At 49.0% G+C, this 18,631-nt stretch overlaps 1 protein-coding gene across 4 annotated transcripts in view; it reads right to left on the bottom strand.

Annotated features, from left to right (window-relative positions):
• Positions 1-14,521, bottom strand: part of NEDD4L (NEDD4 like E3 ubiquitin protein ligase) — a 341,323-nt gene extending 326,802 nt beyond the window's left edge. For all 4 annotated transcript variants that reach the window (XM_047827471.1, XM_047827472.1, XM_047827475.1 and 1 more), the window contains exon 1: positions 14,173-14,521. In XM_047827471.1, coding sequence (XP_047683427.1) covers positions 14,173-14,220 — 48 coding nt within the window. In that variant the 5' untranslated portion in view covers positions 14,221-14,521. The remainder of the gene's footprint in view (positions 1-14,172) is intronic.
• Positions 14,522-18,631: the final 4,110 nt, after the last annotated feature.

Genomic DNA, 18,631 nt, shown 5'->3' with positions numbered 1-18,631 from the left:
GCCTCCCTGTCTTCATTCATTCCTGTCCTTCCAACAACCCTTTCTCCTCCAGTTACTTCAAGCCACAAATCAGATCCCTCTACTCCTCTGCCGAAAAACGCTCCAACGGCTTCCCACTGTGCCGAGGAAAGCTCAGCCCTCCACAGTGGCTGTCCAGGCCCTCCTGATCTGTCCCGTCCCCCCTCTCTGACCCTGCTGCCTGCCAGTCCCCCCCAGGCTCCAGCCACTCTGGTTTTCTGCCATTCCCCCAGCTCCTCCAGCTCATTTTCATCTTGGGGCCTTCATGTTTGCTACGCACCCCCCCCCCCGGTCTGGAATGTTCTGTCCCCCAACCTCAAGCAGCTGACAGCACCTCAATCTCAACTGAATCCCTCTCCCATATCTCCAAGGACACCGTAGGTCCCTGGGGAGCACCTGTAAACCTACAGCACCTGGGGTACACTCAGCGCCCCCCCCCCAACAAGGACACAAAATTTGCAACAATATGTCACGGCCTCTCCATGATGCAGGGATGGCAAATGCTCAAAACACACACCGCCTCGCCTCACTATCGCAACCACTCAATCCACATTTATAACGGGCCTGATCCATGCTTAGCTGGGTCTTCTTTTAGGGAGGGGGATGCTGATGCTCCCTTGGCCCCTGCAGTGGCTGAGGCCTGGCTCTCCAGCTGACAGCATCAGAAACCAATTCCCATGTGGCAGGGGGGGGGGGGGGGGGGGGGGTGGCGCTCAGTGTGAGATCTGGTGGGAGGCCAGGCCCACCTCCCACCACAGAAACCAAAAGTTTAAAAAAGGAGGAACAAACCCTGCATCCCCCTCCCGTGGCAGCAAGGGTCGCCGGCACGGGCCTGAGACTGGCCATCGGGGATGCCAAGAGGCAGCGAGCAGGTGGGAATTGGTGCAGCAGGCCCAGACCGGTCTCCTTAGAAAGGCCCGCTTTCGAGGCTGGGCCCCCGCCGGTGTCTGGAAACTTGAACGGTAAACAGTTCCTTCCGCAGAGGGTGCAACTCTCCCCGAACAAGACCTGTGCCTCACTGTGCCCAGACTGTGCCGGCCACGTGCTTCACGTCCAATTCCGGGAGTCTGGAAGTGCGTGTGCTAGGCGGAGGGCATCCCACGGCCAGCCCCCGACAAAACCCGGGGCTCGGAGTCCCTCGTGAGATTCCCTGGTGGACAACGTCCCATACACGCTGTGACACACGCTGTCACAGCTGCTGCTGGAGGAATTCTGCGCACGCTGCGGGCCACCACTGGGAGAGGACGCGTGGAAGCCGGCGACCTGGTCTCCCCCAAACCTCACTCCACACATCTCTTCCTTTTGACTTTGCTCTGTGCCCTTTTACTATAATAAACCGTAACTGTGAGTACGACAATTTCTGGGTCCCTGTGAAGGAATCACTGAGCCCGAGAGTGGTGGTGAGGACCCCCGACACAGGTAAGCAAGAGGAGAGGGACGCAGCCACGGCAAGGGGGATGCCCCCACGCGGCACCCAGAGACGGGTATGGAACGGTGTCAGAGGTGGCATTCAGTGTCGGGGGGCCCCGGGTCCTTCACTGTGATTTGGGGTGCCCAGCCTCCCTTGGCCCCTGCCGCAGCCTACGCCCGGCTCTCCAGCTTGACAGGTACTCCTGTGCCATCCAAAATGCCTTCGATAAATCCCTTTCTGCTTAAATTAATCAGAATCGGTCACTGTTGCTTGCAATCAAGAGCCCTAACCGTAACAGATTGTGTATAAAAAGAAGTGCTATAAATAAGATTGAAATGGTGGAGTCGGGGGCAGGCGGAGGGTCCTGTGAGCCCCACCATCCCAGCCTGGGGAAGTTGGGCATTCTGACTAGGCAGAGCAAAGGCAGGGTGGGTTCAAGCGCCCAGCCGTCCGTTGGATCCAAACGGTATGCCTCTTCATGTGAGGCTAACTTCAAACTGCTCTGAGGCAGAAGTGAAGGGGATGAACAGGGCACGGAGACCATTCGCTAGGACACAGAAACTCCCAGAACCAGAGACTTCATCTAGAAAAGGTCACGGGCTGCTGTTACCAGGTCAAGGTATTGACCGGATGCAAACAAACTCAGTACTAAGTTTTCACAGGAGCAATATTGCCAAATACCCAGATCAGCCAACACTAGCCTGCGGCTGTTCGATCCCTAGACACCCAACCCTGAAGCCCCAAACTCACACCCAAGCAGGACCCAAGAAGAGGCAGTTTGCCAGGACCGGCCGCGTCCAGGTGCAGCTGTAGAGGACAGGGACCCTGTAGCTGTAGAGGACAGGGACCCTGGGAGAGTCTCACAATGGGCATAATCCACAATGGGCAAAGCCATAAGCTGCCAGGCTAGCGGACCAAGCCAAGGATGCCTTGCTATTCCTGATCCGGCGACCAGCACACTGGGAGTTTTCTTATTTTCACCCTCTCCAAATGGGAGGTTTATGGTAGCATCCTACTTTCTTCACCATTGCAGGCCGATGTTTTGGGGGACCCAACCTATTTAGCCATACCATCACTGGACCATTAAAAACAACTCCTTTCAGGGGTAAGAGAAGGGACAGTGTATCACCAGAGACCCTTGCAATACTCAGATGAAACTATGGGTTGCCTCTCTAGGGAATGGGAGCATGTGATTTCAGGAAGCCATGGGTATTTCTGAAGGTGAATATATCTGAAGGTGGATGAATTATCCAGTGGGTGGACTGTGGGGCCTTCATGGGCTTCACCTCAGCTCAAGGGGTAGACCCTTAGAGCAATAAAGGTAATCCCATCCGCTCCTTGCCAGCAGCTGGTTAAAACATGAGCAGATCAAAGCCTCTGTGGCCAATGGGACACAAGACATTGCCTAGGTATTTCTGGGAATGAAATGTCTTTAATCTTAACAGAAAGACCCAGGAAGCCATTCTCTTTCCTCTGCAAGTAGGAAAAAAGAACATAGCTCTGGTTGCCACTCTCAGACCAAGAAGGTCTCTGAAAAGGGTCAGGCCTTAGACCATGGAGTAAAGAATGGAACCTGATTCCTTGATGACGTCACCGAGCTGGCACTCCTCCTTACTGTCCAGGTGGCTGCTTAACAGACACAGCATAACTGAATAAGAAAGATAACGCTGGTCTCCATGACAACTATCAATAATCTACCATAACGCACAGGCCACCACGATACACAAATTGAGATTGGCCAACTCAAGCACTACAATTCTGAGATACCCGCAAACTGTAACTTTGGGGGGAGGAGGGGGGGTGGTGTGAGTGCAGGGAACCCACCACCACATTATACACGCACGTCAACTGCAAGATGCATCCTCAGGTCAGAAATATTAAAAGTGGCAGCAGAGAGAGGGACACACAAAGACAAGTGTCAGATCAGACATAACATGGTATTTGTCAACTGCACCCTTTTGTTCGGGAAGGGACCACCATGAAATGTACTCAGATGTACCGATCCTGGATGTACGTTACAAGTCAGCTCAAAGGCAAAATAAAGGGCTGCTTCCAGGGGCGCCTGGGTGGCTCAGTCGGTTAAGCGGCCGACTTCGGCTCAGGTCACGATCTCGCGGTCCGTGAGTTCGAGCCCCGCGTCGGGCTCTGTGCTGACAGCTCGGAGCCTGGAGCCTGTTTCAGATTCTGTGTCTCCCTCTCTCTGACCCTCCCCCGTTCATGCTCTGCCTCTCTCTGTCTCAAAAATAAATAAACGTTGAAAAAAAGAATTAAAAAAAAAAAAAAAAAAAAGAGCTGCTTCCGGATACTTAGATAGTCACACAGATGATCACAGCAGTGTCCAAGTACCTTTTCGAGATCTAAAACTATTCAGTACTGCAACAAGACTGAGTCAAAACCCAAAGACGCAAAAGGAGAAATAGATTTCAGTTTGGTTTTTATGGCACACACACAGGCCCCAATTGCATTGTGCACACAAAAATTTCAGAGAACATAAAACACAACTAATGATCTAAATTACTTTTATGCAGCTGTGATGCACAGAAAGATGAAAATCCAAATTTTAAGTGTCCATGACGGACAAAAGGAAACCTCTGTACTGCAAGTGAAAGTAAGTCTAATTTACTCACTCCCCACCCCACGCCTTTGTTTTGGAAAAAAGTCCACTCCTGTTTTCACCTATCCCGCAACTTCCCACGTTGGTAGGGAGCTCCTAAAAGGCAAGAGTGGCAACGCACCGACCTTGATAGCCTTAAATACAAAGCACGCAGCAGGGCCCTTGATGAACATATGTTCATCACCCTATCAGTATCTGTTCTGAACAAGTGCTCGCATTTTTTACCCAAAGCCTCTTGAATTTGCTTTTATATTAAGAAAAGGTTCACCGTAGAAATATAGAAAAATATGAGTAAAATACAAAAAGATGATGAAAATTACCCATAATCCCTTTACTCAAAAATAACTGTTATTGGGGCGCCTGGGTGGCGCAGTCGGTTAAGCGTCCGACTTCAGCCAGGTCACGATCTCGCGGTCCGTGAGTTTGAGCCCCGCGTCAGGCTCTGGGCTGATGGCTCAGAGCCTGGAGCCTGTTTCCGATTCTGTGTCTCCCTCTCTCTCTGCCCATCCCCCGTTCATGTTCTGTCTCTCTCTGTCCCAAAAATAAATAAACGTTGAAAAAAAAATTAAAAAAAAATAAAAATAAAAATAACTGTTATTATCCTGATATGTACCCAGTTACATTTTTTCTATGCATAAACACATACACACATGCACGTGTGTGTGTATATATATACACATGTGTATATATACGTATACATATATATGTATATATACGCATGTGTATATATATACATGTGTATATACATATATATGTATATATACACATGTGTATATATACATGTGTATATACATATACATATATATGTATATATACACATGTGTATATATATATGTGTATATACATATACATATATGTGTGTGTGTGTGTATATATATATATATATATATATACACACACACATATACATAGTTTGTTTTTTTCACAGTAGTCTTCACATCCAGCACAAAGCCCAATGCAGGGCTTAGATCCACAACCCTGAGATCAAGACCTGAGCTGAGATTCAGAGTCAGATGCTTAACTGGCTGAGCCACCAGATGCCCCTCTATGCATAAATACTTTTAACCACAATAGATAGGACTGTATGGCACCCCCCGTTTTGTAACCCACTTTTTCCAACTATATGAGTGACATCTCCACATTATTAAATCCTCTCCAATATCTCCCCAACCCACCAGCCACCCCCATGGGTGGTGCACACTCTTCTCTACCTCACTTCTCAAAGGAAAGGAAAAGCTCTTACTCTGAGTTCAGTGTTCTCTTCCACTATGAACAGCCGGCGGAATTAAGACATCATTTCCAAAGGGAGACAGACAGCATGGCACATACCAATTTCTCGATTATGGGGATAAACACACTTTACAACACAGAATCAACCCAGGGTTCAGCTCCCTTCAGAGAGTGCCTCATTCAAGAGCCACATCCGTTTATCCTCTGGAGTAACTAACAAATGGGGAGGAAGTACAGACGTGTAAAAACAACCCGACTGTAGATGCGTTTGCATCCAATTATCACACACAATTCACGAAGCACAAAAGGAACTGGAGAATGATAAAAGGAAGCAAATGGAGTCCCAGTTTTGCTTTTTCTTGAAACCTCACACTCCTTCCCCTTTCCAACCCAAACCGCCGAAGATCAAGTTGGCGCAGTGATGGCACCTGGAGATGAATCACTTATTGAGAGAGAGAGAGACAAATGGAGCCTCAGAAAAGGAAGCCAACATACACCGGTTCTAAAGGTAGTCGGGAGACTGGAGACTAAGTAGGTGGCCCTCCAAATTCCGCGAGGTACACACTGAGCGCTTACTAAGCAAATTCTCTAAATAGCTTAGGCTTGCTTTTGTTTTCTGGAAGGGGTGGAGGGAGGACCACCAGACCGAAATAACTTCCAGCGTTTAAAACAAGACTTACGCACGTTGAGTAAAACTAGCCCATTCAGAAAACATCTTCATTTAAGCAGGAAAAACTAATAGAGAAGATCTTCACCTTCTACGTCACCTCTGACCCAAGCCTGTCTTCACTAGAGCCCTGGTGACTTCGAACAGGTGCCAAAATGTACATTAACACTTGAAATCTTACGGATCATGGAACAAAACTAAGTTTGCATTTTAAGACGTCAATTCCTAACAGATGTTCCACGGAGGCCCGCCAGGTAGGAACGTGCATCTTCCCAGCCACGAAGGCCACCTCAACGCCTCACCCGCAGTGCAAGGCCAGCTTCGCAAAGTGCCCTCAAAGACACGCTACAAAACAGGACCCGGAGCTTCATCCAAGGAGACCGGGAAGGCCAGGCCCTGAATGCCGCTGAAACTGGGAAGTAAAATGTGCAAATCGTGCTAACAAAGGCCAAGACCGAGGCTCACAAACACAAGTGAGCCCTTGTCACTCCACCACAAGGTCCCCCCCGCAGTCTGGAGGCAGCCAGTCCCGCGCAGAGGCAGAAAAAGCACACAGCCTCCCCCCGGTGGACAGGAGGGGGGTGGACACGTACCTGAGTCACTCCAGTGCACCTGGGAAGCCATGGTCCGCCACAGCTGACATCACAGGTGATGGGACACCATCCTGACCTGTGATGGCCAGTGCATCCCCGTCATGGACCACTATCCCCACAAGCCACTCTAAGTGCCTCCTTTACAGGGTGGCTTTCACATCGCAGCATTTTACACTAAGAACAAAGTCACTTTTCAATGGCCCCTTTTTCTTGAAGAGGCGGCATAAAAATACAAGATCTCTCAGTGGATCTCAGTGACTGCCAAGAAGTCACCCAACCCTGAATGTGGTGACAGCGAGGGAATCGGATAGTCTCACCATCAAACTCGGCAAGTTCTGAATCAATACAGGACCTTGGAGTCAGGGACAAAAAGTCGACCTGAGTGTCACGTCTAAGCTAGTTACCCCAGATACGCTTATGTAATGTGGCTTTCCTCACCTAAAGGTATTACAGTAACAGCCAGCATTCAGGCCACTCAGGATCAGAACAAAACATTACAGCTATAACGAGGTCCTATATATTCATAAAAGAAGTGTCCCGGATCTTTATACCACCGATTTTCTCTCTGCTAGAACCTGAGCTACAGTCTTACCTCAGGAATCAAGAAGATCTCCAGCAACCAAGCACCCAGGAGTGGCGAGAATTATTAGTTCCTTCTCAAAGCCCATGATGGCCATTCTGGAACAGTCCGTATAGAACCAGCATTATTTAGAAGTCCCTAGGCACCCAAGAAAGGACACGGCAGTGTTTCTCAGAAGGACCATTTCCGTATGTGTTTGTGGGTACCCCCCCCAACAACCAGCACAACCAAGTGCCTTCCCTCTTCTAAATTTAATAGGCTCTGGAGAAGGGCGAACCTTAGAGAAAGGATGATGCTTGAAACTGATCACATTGACACACATCACTTTAGGTATTGTTACCCAACTAATTTTTTCTTTTTTCAGTTTGTAGGAAGATACTGGTTTCTTAAATCTGCATGATCTTCATCTCTAAATTCAGCTCCCGTTTCTACATTCCCCCAACAAGCAACTCCCAACCAAGGATAACATCATTAAACAGTACAAACATTGCCACCTATAGTCAGAAAGTGAGATCTATTTGTTTATACGGTGACCTGGAAGAGAAACAATACAAAAACAGAAAGTAACATTTGGTCACCTTTCTCCCAGCCTCCACCAAGCCTAACATCCGCATACTTATTTTCATCGTTACAGTATGCATATATCATGTTGATCCTCTTTAATACGGATTGTCAAAAGATCATGTAGTTGGCTTTATTATCGATTAAATAGATCACTAAGGCAAAAACACGTCAAAGACCCACCGCATCAAGAACACTTGAAAACCCTCCTATTCATCCAGGACCCCAAATTCAGAGGCACCAATAAAGTCTGTTAAAACAGATCCTCTAGGGGCGCCTGGGTGGCGCAGTCGGTTAAGCGTCCGACTTCAGCCAGGTCACGATCTCGCGGTCTGGGAGTTCGAGCCCCGCGTCAGGCTCTGGGCTGATGGCTCGGAGCCTGGAGCCTGTTTCCGATTCTGTGTCTCCCTCTCTCTCTCTGCCCCTCCCCCGTTCATGCTCTGTCTCTCTCTGTCCCAAAAATAAATAAACGTTGAAAAAAAAAAAAAAAAAATTTAAAAAAAATAAAATAAAAAAAAAAAAAAAAACAGATCCTCTAACTCAAAATAAGAATTGTAAGACGATCTCGATGTCTCGAAACTGATTGGTTTCTCTACTACCATGCTGCTATGTTGTTTAAGAACTGCACCATGCAGGGGGTGCCTGGGTGGCTTGGTCGGTTAAGCGTCCGACTTCGGCTCAGGTCATGATCTCACGGGCCGTGAGTTCGAGCCCCGCGTCGGGCTCTGTGCTGACAGCTCAGAGGCTGGAGCCTGTTTCAGATTCTGTGTCTCCCTCTCTCTCTGCCCCTCCCCTGTTCATGCTCTGTCTCAACAATAAATAAACGTTTAAAAAAAAAACTTAAACAAAAAGAACTGCACCATGCGGGAAGGCTATTAAACAGGCAGTGAGCATAAGGTTTCTCCCCTCAGTGGCGTGTGACATCATTCTCTAATGCCCGGGATTTCTCCCTGGAGATTCCTCCTGACTACACGTCAAGCATACTGATGCTCCCAAAATCACAGAACCACCCTGCAAGGAAGTTTCCTGGTGATGTGGGTCCTCACCGCACTGCGAAGATGCCCGGCTACCATTCAACCTCTTCTCTTTAAATTCTGCCATGGTAGGTAGGGGCACCCGGGTGGCTAAGTCAGTTAAGCATCCGACTTCGGCTCAGGTCATGATCTCACAGTCCATGAGTTCAAGCACCGCGTCAGGCTCTGTGCTGACAGCTCGGAGCCTGGAGCCTGCTTCAGATTCTATGTCTCCCTCTCTCTGACCCTCCCCCGTTCATGCTCTCTCTGTCTCAAAAACAAACATTAAAAAAAATTTTTTTTTTTTTAACAAATTCTGCCATGGTGAAGAATCCAGGATTGTCTGACGATTCCTGTTTTAATGCTGTCCTTACCCCTTTGGGCAAAATGATTTTTATTCCTTAAGGAAACTGCTTTTCAGTAACAGGAGAATTCAGAACATTCTGACTAAATAAAACTGAAGAGGATATAAATTAAAATATCGATTTCTACAAATTCCATTGAACTCCTGAAAAAAAATAAAAAATCTAACGAGAGTAGAATTTAAGACAATGTGTTATATTTGCCCATTTATAAAACTGCTTTCAGGAGTGCCTGGGTGGCTCAGCTGGTTACGATCAGACTTTGGCTCAGGTCATGATCTCACAGTTCGTGAGTTCGAGCCCCACATCAGACTCTGTGCTGACAGCTCGGAGCCTGGAGCCTGCTTGGGATTCTGTGTCTCCCTCTCTCTCTCTGTCCCTCCCCTGCTCATACTCTGTCTCACTCCCTCAAAAATAAATAAACATTAAAAAAATATATAAATGAAAAATAACTGCTTTTAAATATCACAATAAAACCTAGGCCCTTTTAGAGTTTTTCTTAAATGCTACCAATCATGATGCAGGCTGTCACTGGGGTAAGCCCGTGTCCTGGGCACAGAGCATACCAGCCAGCACTGCTAGGCCTGATTCAGGCATTTGGACTTGGAACAAATGGGCAAGTCTTATCTCCCTCTACAAAACTGCTTTTCAGCATCCACCCTTAGATCCAAACAGTATCTAAACTAATTTCCAAAAGCAATCTTGTGATCGCTTTTGCACAGCCGCAGAGACAGCACGCAGGGTTTTCCAAGTGATCTCTTGAAAACACACACGGACCACTTTTTAAAAAATTAACGACTCCTCTGAATTACTTACAGATGGCTATTCAGGTGGCCTCTCTTGTGGGCTCCCTGCTTCTTCTCTGCCAATGTCCAGTCAAGACCATTTCCCACGTGCTACCTCTTTTTGCAGTAACAGAAAGGCAAAAATCTGACTAGCAACTGACTTGAAAGTGTTGAATGACTGGTGTATTATTTGAAACTGACGGCCCAGGGTTATCGCAGGTTTCTAATCGGAGTCGCGAATTCTAAAACACCCTGAAATAAGGATGCTTCATGAAATTAATGGTATAACACGGTGTGACAGCAATTTTTTTTTCATTCTTTCTTAGTGGTACGTAAAATAATGGTGCATCTTCAAGTTGGCAGCCTCTTAAAGAAAACAGACCTGCGCCAACCTTCAGTGCTTGTTATGAAGGAGGTAATTATATGCAAGCGAATAAAGAGAAACCTAGAATAGGGTGTAGGGGACATCTCCAGGGCGACGCCTAGGACCCACTAATTGTTGCCAGGTGAGAATGGAGCCCCAGTGAGGTGAGATTTTTACCATTTTCTGTAAAAACTCTCAAGTTTTAAAACACAATGGAGACCATGCTAAGAAAGCCTCCCGGTCAATGCAGACCTAGAGGTCATTCAGTTTACAACTCCTGATGTTTATCACCGTTGCAAATTAACCTCAACAACCCAGCTATGAAGACCTTTCAAGATAACTTGGAAGGGAGGAAGCATGTTCAAAGCTAGGGCTGTGTGATCAACAGAACGGGGTTCAGGGCCCAATTCCGTAACTTCCTCGCTGTGTGGCCTTATACAGGTCACTTAACATCTCTGAGCTTCCATTCCTCACCTGTAAATCTTAGCACGCCTCACAGTGGGTTCATGAGGATTGAATGAGACAAGTACATCAAGGCCTAACATGGTGCTAGGTATAGAGAAAGCATACGAAACCGTCGCCAATTATGCTGGTTTACATAAATTACAGACGGAAGGTGTCAAAGGACTATCCCACGTCAGCCTGGCCCTCATTTCCAAGCCATTTACCTCCCCATAACCACCCCAAAAATGCCACATCTAATAAGAAAGCTGTCATTGAGACTTTAGTATTTCGCCCAGCAAAAATCTCTTCCATAAAGGATTTCCAAACTCTTAGAAAGGATGTTGTAATAAAAGATTTCAGAAGATCAACAGTAACACTCCCAAGTAAACTGCCAAAATGTGCTACGGGATTGCCATTAAATAAATAAATACACAAAGCAAAACAAAAAACTGCCAAGGAAGCGTGCCAGACGCAACTGGTCCAACCATTCGGATTCCAAACCCAATCTGATGCTGGGCCCGGAATCACAAAATTTGGCCAATCTGCTCATCTAACACCCAAAGTCCTTCACCTGACGGCAATTTCAAATTTGGTTTCCTGAAGGTGACCCGATTTACACCAGTAAATAGGAATAATAACTCACTGAGGAACCTCAGCCGGAAAGACACAAAAAATAAACAGTGCGTGCATTCACACAAGCAAAGTCCACATTTAATCCCTTCCATTCTACAAGCTGGAGAGACCCAGGAGCAAGGTCCTCCGTCTTGGCATCCACTGCATCAGCAGCAGCACTTACAGTTAAAGAAGCTTTCTGAGAGGGGATACAAAACCTGAGTGCCCTCCAAACACACAGTGCTCTCCCATCAACTTCCAACGAAAAAAACAAACTTACTTCTAAGAAATGTGCCAGGTAGGGACACCTATTTTGCTAAGAGGTGCATAAGATAACTGTGTGGCAATCAAAACCTCCTCCTGTGTGATGATGTCCTGCAGCACATCGAGTGCCCGAACTGAGGTACACCCATATTTAATACGCCTGGAAAAAACAGCCTCAGCCAGTCTGCTTTCGGAGCCTGTGAAGATCTGTCATTTGTTTCCTTACACAGGCTAACTCAGAGAGACCAAACAAACTGTGCAAATTCCACAATTTGTTAATATTCTACGAAGGCATCCCCTGATTTTCCAAAGGGTAACCTGACAGTGCAAAATCTCCCATAAAAAGCAAATACCATAGAAATGGGAAGTCATCAAAACAGCCCTGCCTTATTTTCTCACTGGCGGGGGAAGCTGAAAAAACACAACAGATGTGAGTTGCCTTTTGTAATACAACGTGCAGGGGGGGAGGGGGGGTGGGGGGCGTGGAATCTAAATAGTTCTAGCGACACAGCCATCACTCAGTAAAATGTCTTCGTCACCTCGTGCTGCTCCCCATACAGCCCCAAACATCCCTCGAGCAACATGCAGGAATGAACCCAGTCATACACATACACACAAACCCCAATGCTGTTTGTATTTCATCCTCCACTCTCACACTGGACGCCAGTTAAGAAGATCTGTGTTAACTCAAGCGGCAAGATGCACTCGAGGTAGAAGGGGACGCTGATGTACACGTAAAGAAAGATTAAACAGGGATGTACATAGCACTCCTTGATCCCGTTAAATTTCCCAAAACACTCTTAATAGTAATATTTTTTTTTTCAGGGAGCTTTGAAAATCCTGTAAAAAAAGCGAGAGAGACCAAAGATGAAATGCAGCGGTCTTCCCCCACAATACCTCAAAAGCCCTTTGTTTAGGAATGTCTGTATCTCAGCACCTTCCTAAAAGCTCGCTGCCTGCCATCTACTGCTGCTCATTAAATGGAAAAGTGGAGAGTGAAAGGGGAAGCTCCGGCAGACGAGCCTGCCGGGGAGAGCAGCACCCCCTGGGTAAAAGAAAACAATGGTCCTTTCACCCATCCCCAGGTGACTGCTCCAAAAAAGGAAATTATTTTACCCGAGCACAGCCTGGCAAAATAATCGAAAACGTAAATCACGCATTATTTGCATTGCGATCATTCTCTGATAAAATACACACCACAGCAAGCTTTACCTAGCTGTTAAGGAAGAAAAAAAAAAAAAAAGCCATACCCCCAAACACCCTCCCCACCCCAAGATAACTATTCTATTACACACTTACAAAGCACGCGCGCGCACACACACACACACCCCATACCAGAAAGCTGGTGAGAGAGAAGCCATAACGTGGGCAGGTCTAGATAATAGCCTTCCGTGAACCCCACCCCCAACCCCGGAGAAAGAGGGGACCTCAGAAAAGAAAGGAGAGGAAGAAAGGGAAAGCCAGAAATCCTCGGGTTTCCAGGCATCAACTTTTCATGAAATGAACCAGGATAGGAAATACCTCCCTGCTGAGTAATGCTTCATGGGTTGTAAATTCACCTCTCGAAAGGGGAGCCAGACCTGAGCGCGCACCCCGCCAGATGGCAAACCCCTCCTACCTGCTCCATCCAGCCTGCCGGTCACGCCGCGCCAGCGACAGGCCTCCCACCCCCCCTTTTTGGCCGCGCAACACACCAATAAGAGCCGAGCGTGGCTGGTCGAGAGAGGGCTCAGCAGCGATTTACCAGGATCGCTTCGAAAAGGAGGAGTGGGAAACTGCGAGGAGTGAGGGTAAAAACAAAGCTCTTTCCAGTCGAACCGGCAGCCTTGGAGGCGTGGCTTATCTGATTTGCTTTATTAATAAAAGAGCTCAATTGAGCTTTTGTCTCTACCCCGGAGGTGCCGGGCTTTAAATCCTTGGGAGAAAGAAAAAGGAAAAAAAAAAAAAAAAAATGGCAGGGCTGCAAGCTTCCCCCAAGTTTCCAGTAGCACCTGCCACCACGCCAGCCGTCCTCCCCCACCGAAAAGACCCCGAGATCCACTCTCCTGGTTTCGACTCTGCAAGCCGAAGGGACAGACACACCCAGCTCGAGCTTGTCGCCTACTCCCACCGTGATAAGCACACATTCATCAAGAGCACTTGCTGACTCGATCGCTGGAAAGTTCCAAAGGGGAGACAATTCAGACTCCTCCGCGGCCCCGGGCTCCCCCGCGCGGCGCGGGCCCCCAGCCGAGACCCAGACGTGACATACATCATGGACTCCCGGGCTGGAGGGGCGAGAGGCGGAAAGTTGCCCAACAGCCCGGGAGACGCTGCTGGGAGAGGAGGGGGAACGGGCGGCCAGAGAGGCGCACGCGCCTTCCTCCCACTCCCAAAGCAGGGAGCAGCCGGGCGAACCCCGGCTCGAAGGGCGTCGCGCCGCTTTATTTACAAACAATGCGCACCGCTAGGGTTTGGGGGCGCAAGCGCCAGGCGGAAGGGCCGGAAGACCACCGCCCCCCCAAGCCGGGCCCCAACCGCAGGGCACACCCGCCTTTGAGGTTCCGCCGCAGGCGCTGGAGACGCGCCCCCGGGGGTCGGCCCGATCCCCACCCCCTGCCGGCGCGGGACAGGAACTCCCCGGGGAGTCCCAGGAGGGAAGGGACACCGCTCACCTCATCTTCCGAAAGTCCGTAGATCTCCTCCCCGAGCCCGGTCGCCATGGAGCCGGCGCCCCGCGAGGGCTCGGAGGCGCTCCCGGGCGGCTGGGCTGCGGCGCGGGCGGCCGGTCTTCTCTCCTCCTCCGCGCCCGGCCTGCGCGCGTCCCGCCGGGGGAGCCGCCGGACGCCGGCAGGTGAGGGAGCCCGAGCGCGCGCTGCGGCCGCCGCCTGCGCCGCTTCTTCCCGGAAGGCTGCGGGGCCGTACGGGTTGGCGGTCCGGAGAGCGCGCCGTGCAGCGGGCGGCGGCGCGGAGCCCGCCGGGCTTTCCCTCCCGGCTCGCCCGCCCGCAGCACTCCGCCCCTCTCGGAGCCTGCTCTCCGATCTCCGGAACCCGGCTCGCCCGCCCCCTCGCTCACTCCCTGCGGCCCCCGCTCTCTCCGCCCAGTCCTCCGCCTCCTCCCACCCGGCGCCCAGAGGGGACCCTCCCCGCCTCGCCGGGGCGGGCACACGCGCCCCCCAAGCCAATCACAGGCCGGACTTGGGGGCGGGCCGCGGGCTGCGGGGTGGCGGGGCTCTGCCCCCACGCCCACCCCACCCCCCAGGCCTCCAGCGTGGCTCTCCCGGGCTCACCCGGCCGCAGAGCGGGTCAGCCTGGGGCGTGGGTTTGGCCTTCCGAGCTGACCCACCCTCCTCTCTCGCTTGCCCTCTGCTTTGGGGAAGGGGCGACCTGGACATTTGGGGGGCGGCGGGGGGTGGGGAGGCTGAAGGCATTTTCCCCAGGGGGGTGGGGGAAACTCCACTCAGTTCATTCTTCTTCCCCACGGGCTTTTTACCCAGAGCCCTGAGCTCGCAGTAAATGTTAAAGGAGGAAATATGGATGTTTCTAGACCCCTTTAAATAATCTTGGCCACCCCAGCAAGCCGGACTTGACTACGGTGTCAGTTCCCTGGAGCCGATCCGCCAGGCCTGGCCGCCTGCAGGGGAGAGGCTGCCCCGGTGTGGCCGCGAGTCGCCACTGCCTGTGTCAACCTTACAGGGCACAAAACCAACACAGCGCCAACTCTGGGTACACACCCACCCACTCGAAAACAGACAGCTTGGTTCTTTGAATAAAAGGCAGCTCATTTGTGAGCTGCAACGTGAAATATCAAACTCAAGTTTAAGGTTATCCTCTGCATATGCAAACTATTAAGATGTCTTATTAGCCACCGTAAGATTTCTTCCTCACTTCCAAGCTACTGTTTCTTCTACAGCAAGCAGTTCATTTTAGTCCTTCAGATTTACAAGAACGCCAGAGACTACTTTAAATAAATGAAAGAAATTCATCACTCGACTTTTTTTCCAGGAAGCCTTTCCTTAAATTTAGATGGTAAGTGCAGTTGGGAGTTTAAAAAAAAAAAAAAAAAGAACAAGCCATTTTCCTTTGAAAAGAAACCTCGGAATGCCTACTTGGGTATTAACTGGGTGCTTTTAGAATTTTTCAAGAAGGAACTCACGTGATCCTAGAGAATCGTTATGCCTGTTCCCAGCTACTTTACTAAAATATCTGCCGTATGCCCTGCTAGATCATTTTCTGATCTAGCAGGAAGAAAATGGACATATCCAACCTCACCTAAACTCTTTGCCTCCCAATGACATTACACTGGCTTAAAACAATGTGCTCTGGGTATAATGGGTCTCAAGGCTTAGCCCCATGGAGTTAATACCTCTCAGAAGACTTCTTGTCCAGGAATCATGGGCCATTAAATCAACAGTACTTAGATACCACAAAAACCCAATTGAGGGGGGAAAAAATCATCTTTACCGAGGAGCACTTAAGACAGATCTCTTCATTCTTTGTACACAGCCCCAATTCTAACATGCTCTTCACGGAGCCTGAGACTCCTATAGGATTCACTGCTTCTTTACCTCACTAGCCAGGCCTTTATCAAACTTTGTTACCTTTATGGGGGGCAGGGGGTAAGTACTCGATTTTCAAGTTTTCTAATAGAGAATTGAAATTTCTAACAATATTCCTACATCCCGGAGGTGCATGGTTCCAAGCGTTATCCCTGGGGGAGACCATAATGTATGGGAACTGTAGAGGTGGGTCATACTTCCTCCCTAGTTCCTGCTCCCACACCCCCACCCCAACGGCCTACACCCACCCCCCGGCACTCTTGGGTCATGTCCTTGGCTTTCCCTAAGGAAAGGCTATTAGAAACTACAAGAGGAGGGGCGCCTGGGTGGCGCAGTCGGTTAAGCGTCCGACTTCAGCCAGGTCACGATCTTGCCCTCTGTGAGTTTGAGCCCCGCGTCGGGCTCTGGGCTGATGGCTCGGAGCCTGGAGCCTGTTTCCCATTCTGTGTCTCCCTCTCTCTCTGCCCCTCCCCCGTTCATGCTCTGTCTCTCTCTGTCCCAAAAATAAATAAACGTTGAAAAAAAAAAAAAAGAAAGAAAGAAACTACAAGAGGAAACTTGCCATACGTCATTTATTGTAGGGGTGTTTATAAAACTGTGATTCATAACATCATTCGATGACTCCTGTAAGAACACTCGTAACATTTCAGATCCGTGAAGAAAAGTTTCCTTGGGGCACCTGGGTGGCTCAGTCGATTAAGCGTCCGACTTCAGCTCAGGTCATGTTCTCACAGCTTGTGAGTTCGAGGCTCGCGAGTTTGAGCCCCGCACCAGGATCTGTGCTGACAGCTCAGAGCCTGGAGCCTGCTTCAGATTCTGTCTCCCTCTCTCTCTGCCCCTCCTCCGCCTGCACCTGCTCACTTGCACGCGTGCTCTCCTTCCCTCTCTCTAAAATAAACATTAAAAAAAAAATGTTTTTTTAAAGAATAGCTTTCTTTCTTCCAAGGGACTGGGAAGCTTTTACATATGGATGACAAGAACTACTTCAGATGATTATTTTTCTATTTACCCTGGCCACCAGGAAACAGAACCAATCTTCTGGCCTTAAGCCATAAAAGAACCCATAAAAAATGAAATCAGTCCCCTTCGTAATTACGTACCAGCTTTCCCCCAGTGCAATGGTTCTGTATGCTGGATGCACATTGTTACCATCTGGGGAGGTTTAAAATTACCCAGTGCCCAGTAACAAGGGCTCAGTTGCTAACATAGGAGACCATGATTGCATTGGTTCAGAGTAGGCACACAGGCATCAGTAGTTACAACGGCTTCCCTGGTGAGGCTAATGTGCATGTTAAGTTGAGAATGATAGCCTCTGCCAGGGGTTCCCAAATTTTACTGCACATAGGAACACCAGGGGAGATTTAAAACTATTATTCTCTACCTTCTTCTCCCAGCCACTGATCTAACTGGTGTGGGGTGCCACGTGGGCATCAGGAGTTTTAGAGGCTCCCCCCAGGGTTTGTCAAGTACAGCAAAATGTGGGGACCTCTGGCCCAGACTAATAGTCCTATTCTTCACATATTTTCTATGATCTTGATTTTTTTTTTTAATTTTTTTTCAACTTTTTTAAATTTATTTTTGGGACAGAGAGAGACAGAGCATGAACGGGGGAGGGGCAGAGAGAGAGGGAGACACAGAATCGGACACAGGCTCCAGGCTCCGAGCCATCAGCCCAGAGCCCGACGCGGGGCTCAAACTCACAGACCGCGAGATCGTGACCTGGCTGAAGTCGGACGCTTAACCGACTGCGCCACCCAGGCGCCCCTATGATCTTGATTTTTTAACGTAGAGACCATTGCAGATGATACACATACTCAAGTCCTCTGTGGAATGAGGTAGGATGTAAACGAATGTACTTAATGTGACTGGAATCGCTGATGAGTCCTACCTGCTACGGCTCTGAAGTCTCAGAATAGCAATCCAGTGTTTTGGAAAGGAGTAGTGTGGCGAGAACAACCCCTAAGAGAAACTCTCTGGCATTCTCATCCAAAGCAAAATCACTCTGGCATCCTCTGGTCAGGTTCCCATCTACCCAACATAGATCCTGACTTTATGTTGTTCTCTACAATTGGTTCCATTTTGTTCCCTTTGGAGGCTGCCTGTAAAACATTGAAGATTTGATGCTGTGGGTGTTTGGTAAACGCTCTTCATCAGATCATCAGAAATGAAAAATTAGCAAGAACAATTTTAAAGTACAACGGGTGATCACAGATAGGGAACATTTTCCTGTGAAACCTCTTTACAAATTTTAGCTTACTGTGCCTTTTTTAAATTTTTAAATTTTTTTTTTTTGAGAGAGAGAGAGGGGGAGAGAAAAACGCGTGAGTGGGGGAGGGTAAGAGAGAGAGGGAGACACAGAATCCAAAGCAGGCTCCAGGCTCCAAGCTGTCGGCACAGAGTCTGTCACAGGGCTTGAACTCAGGAATCGTGAGATCATGACCTGAGCCAAAGTTGGACGCTTAACCGACTGAGCCACCCAGGAGACCCTAACTATGTATGTCTTAATCAAGCCTAGGAGGTACCCAAAGCTGAATAATCCATAGTGTCATACATTTGCATAAGTTTCATAAAAATA

This window comes from Prionailurus viverrinus, chromosome D3 (genome assembly GCF_022837055.1).
Source record: "Prionailurus viverrinus isolate Anna chromosome D3, UM_Priviv_1.0, whole genome shotgun sequence".
Classification (NCBI taxonomy): Eukaryota; Metazoa; Chordata; class Mammalia; order Carnivora; family Felidae; genus Prionailurus; species Prionailurus viverrinus.
The sequence above is the reverse complement of the archived record's forward strand: the minus strand, read 5'-3'. Positions and strand labels throughout refer to the sequence as shown.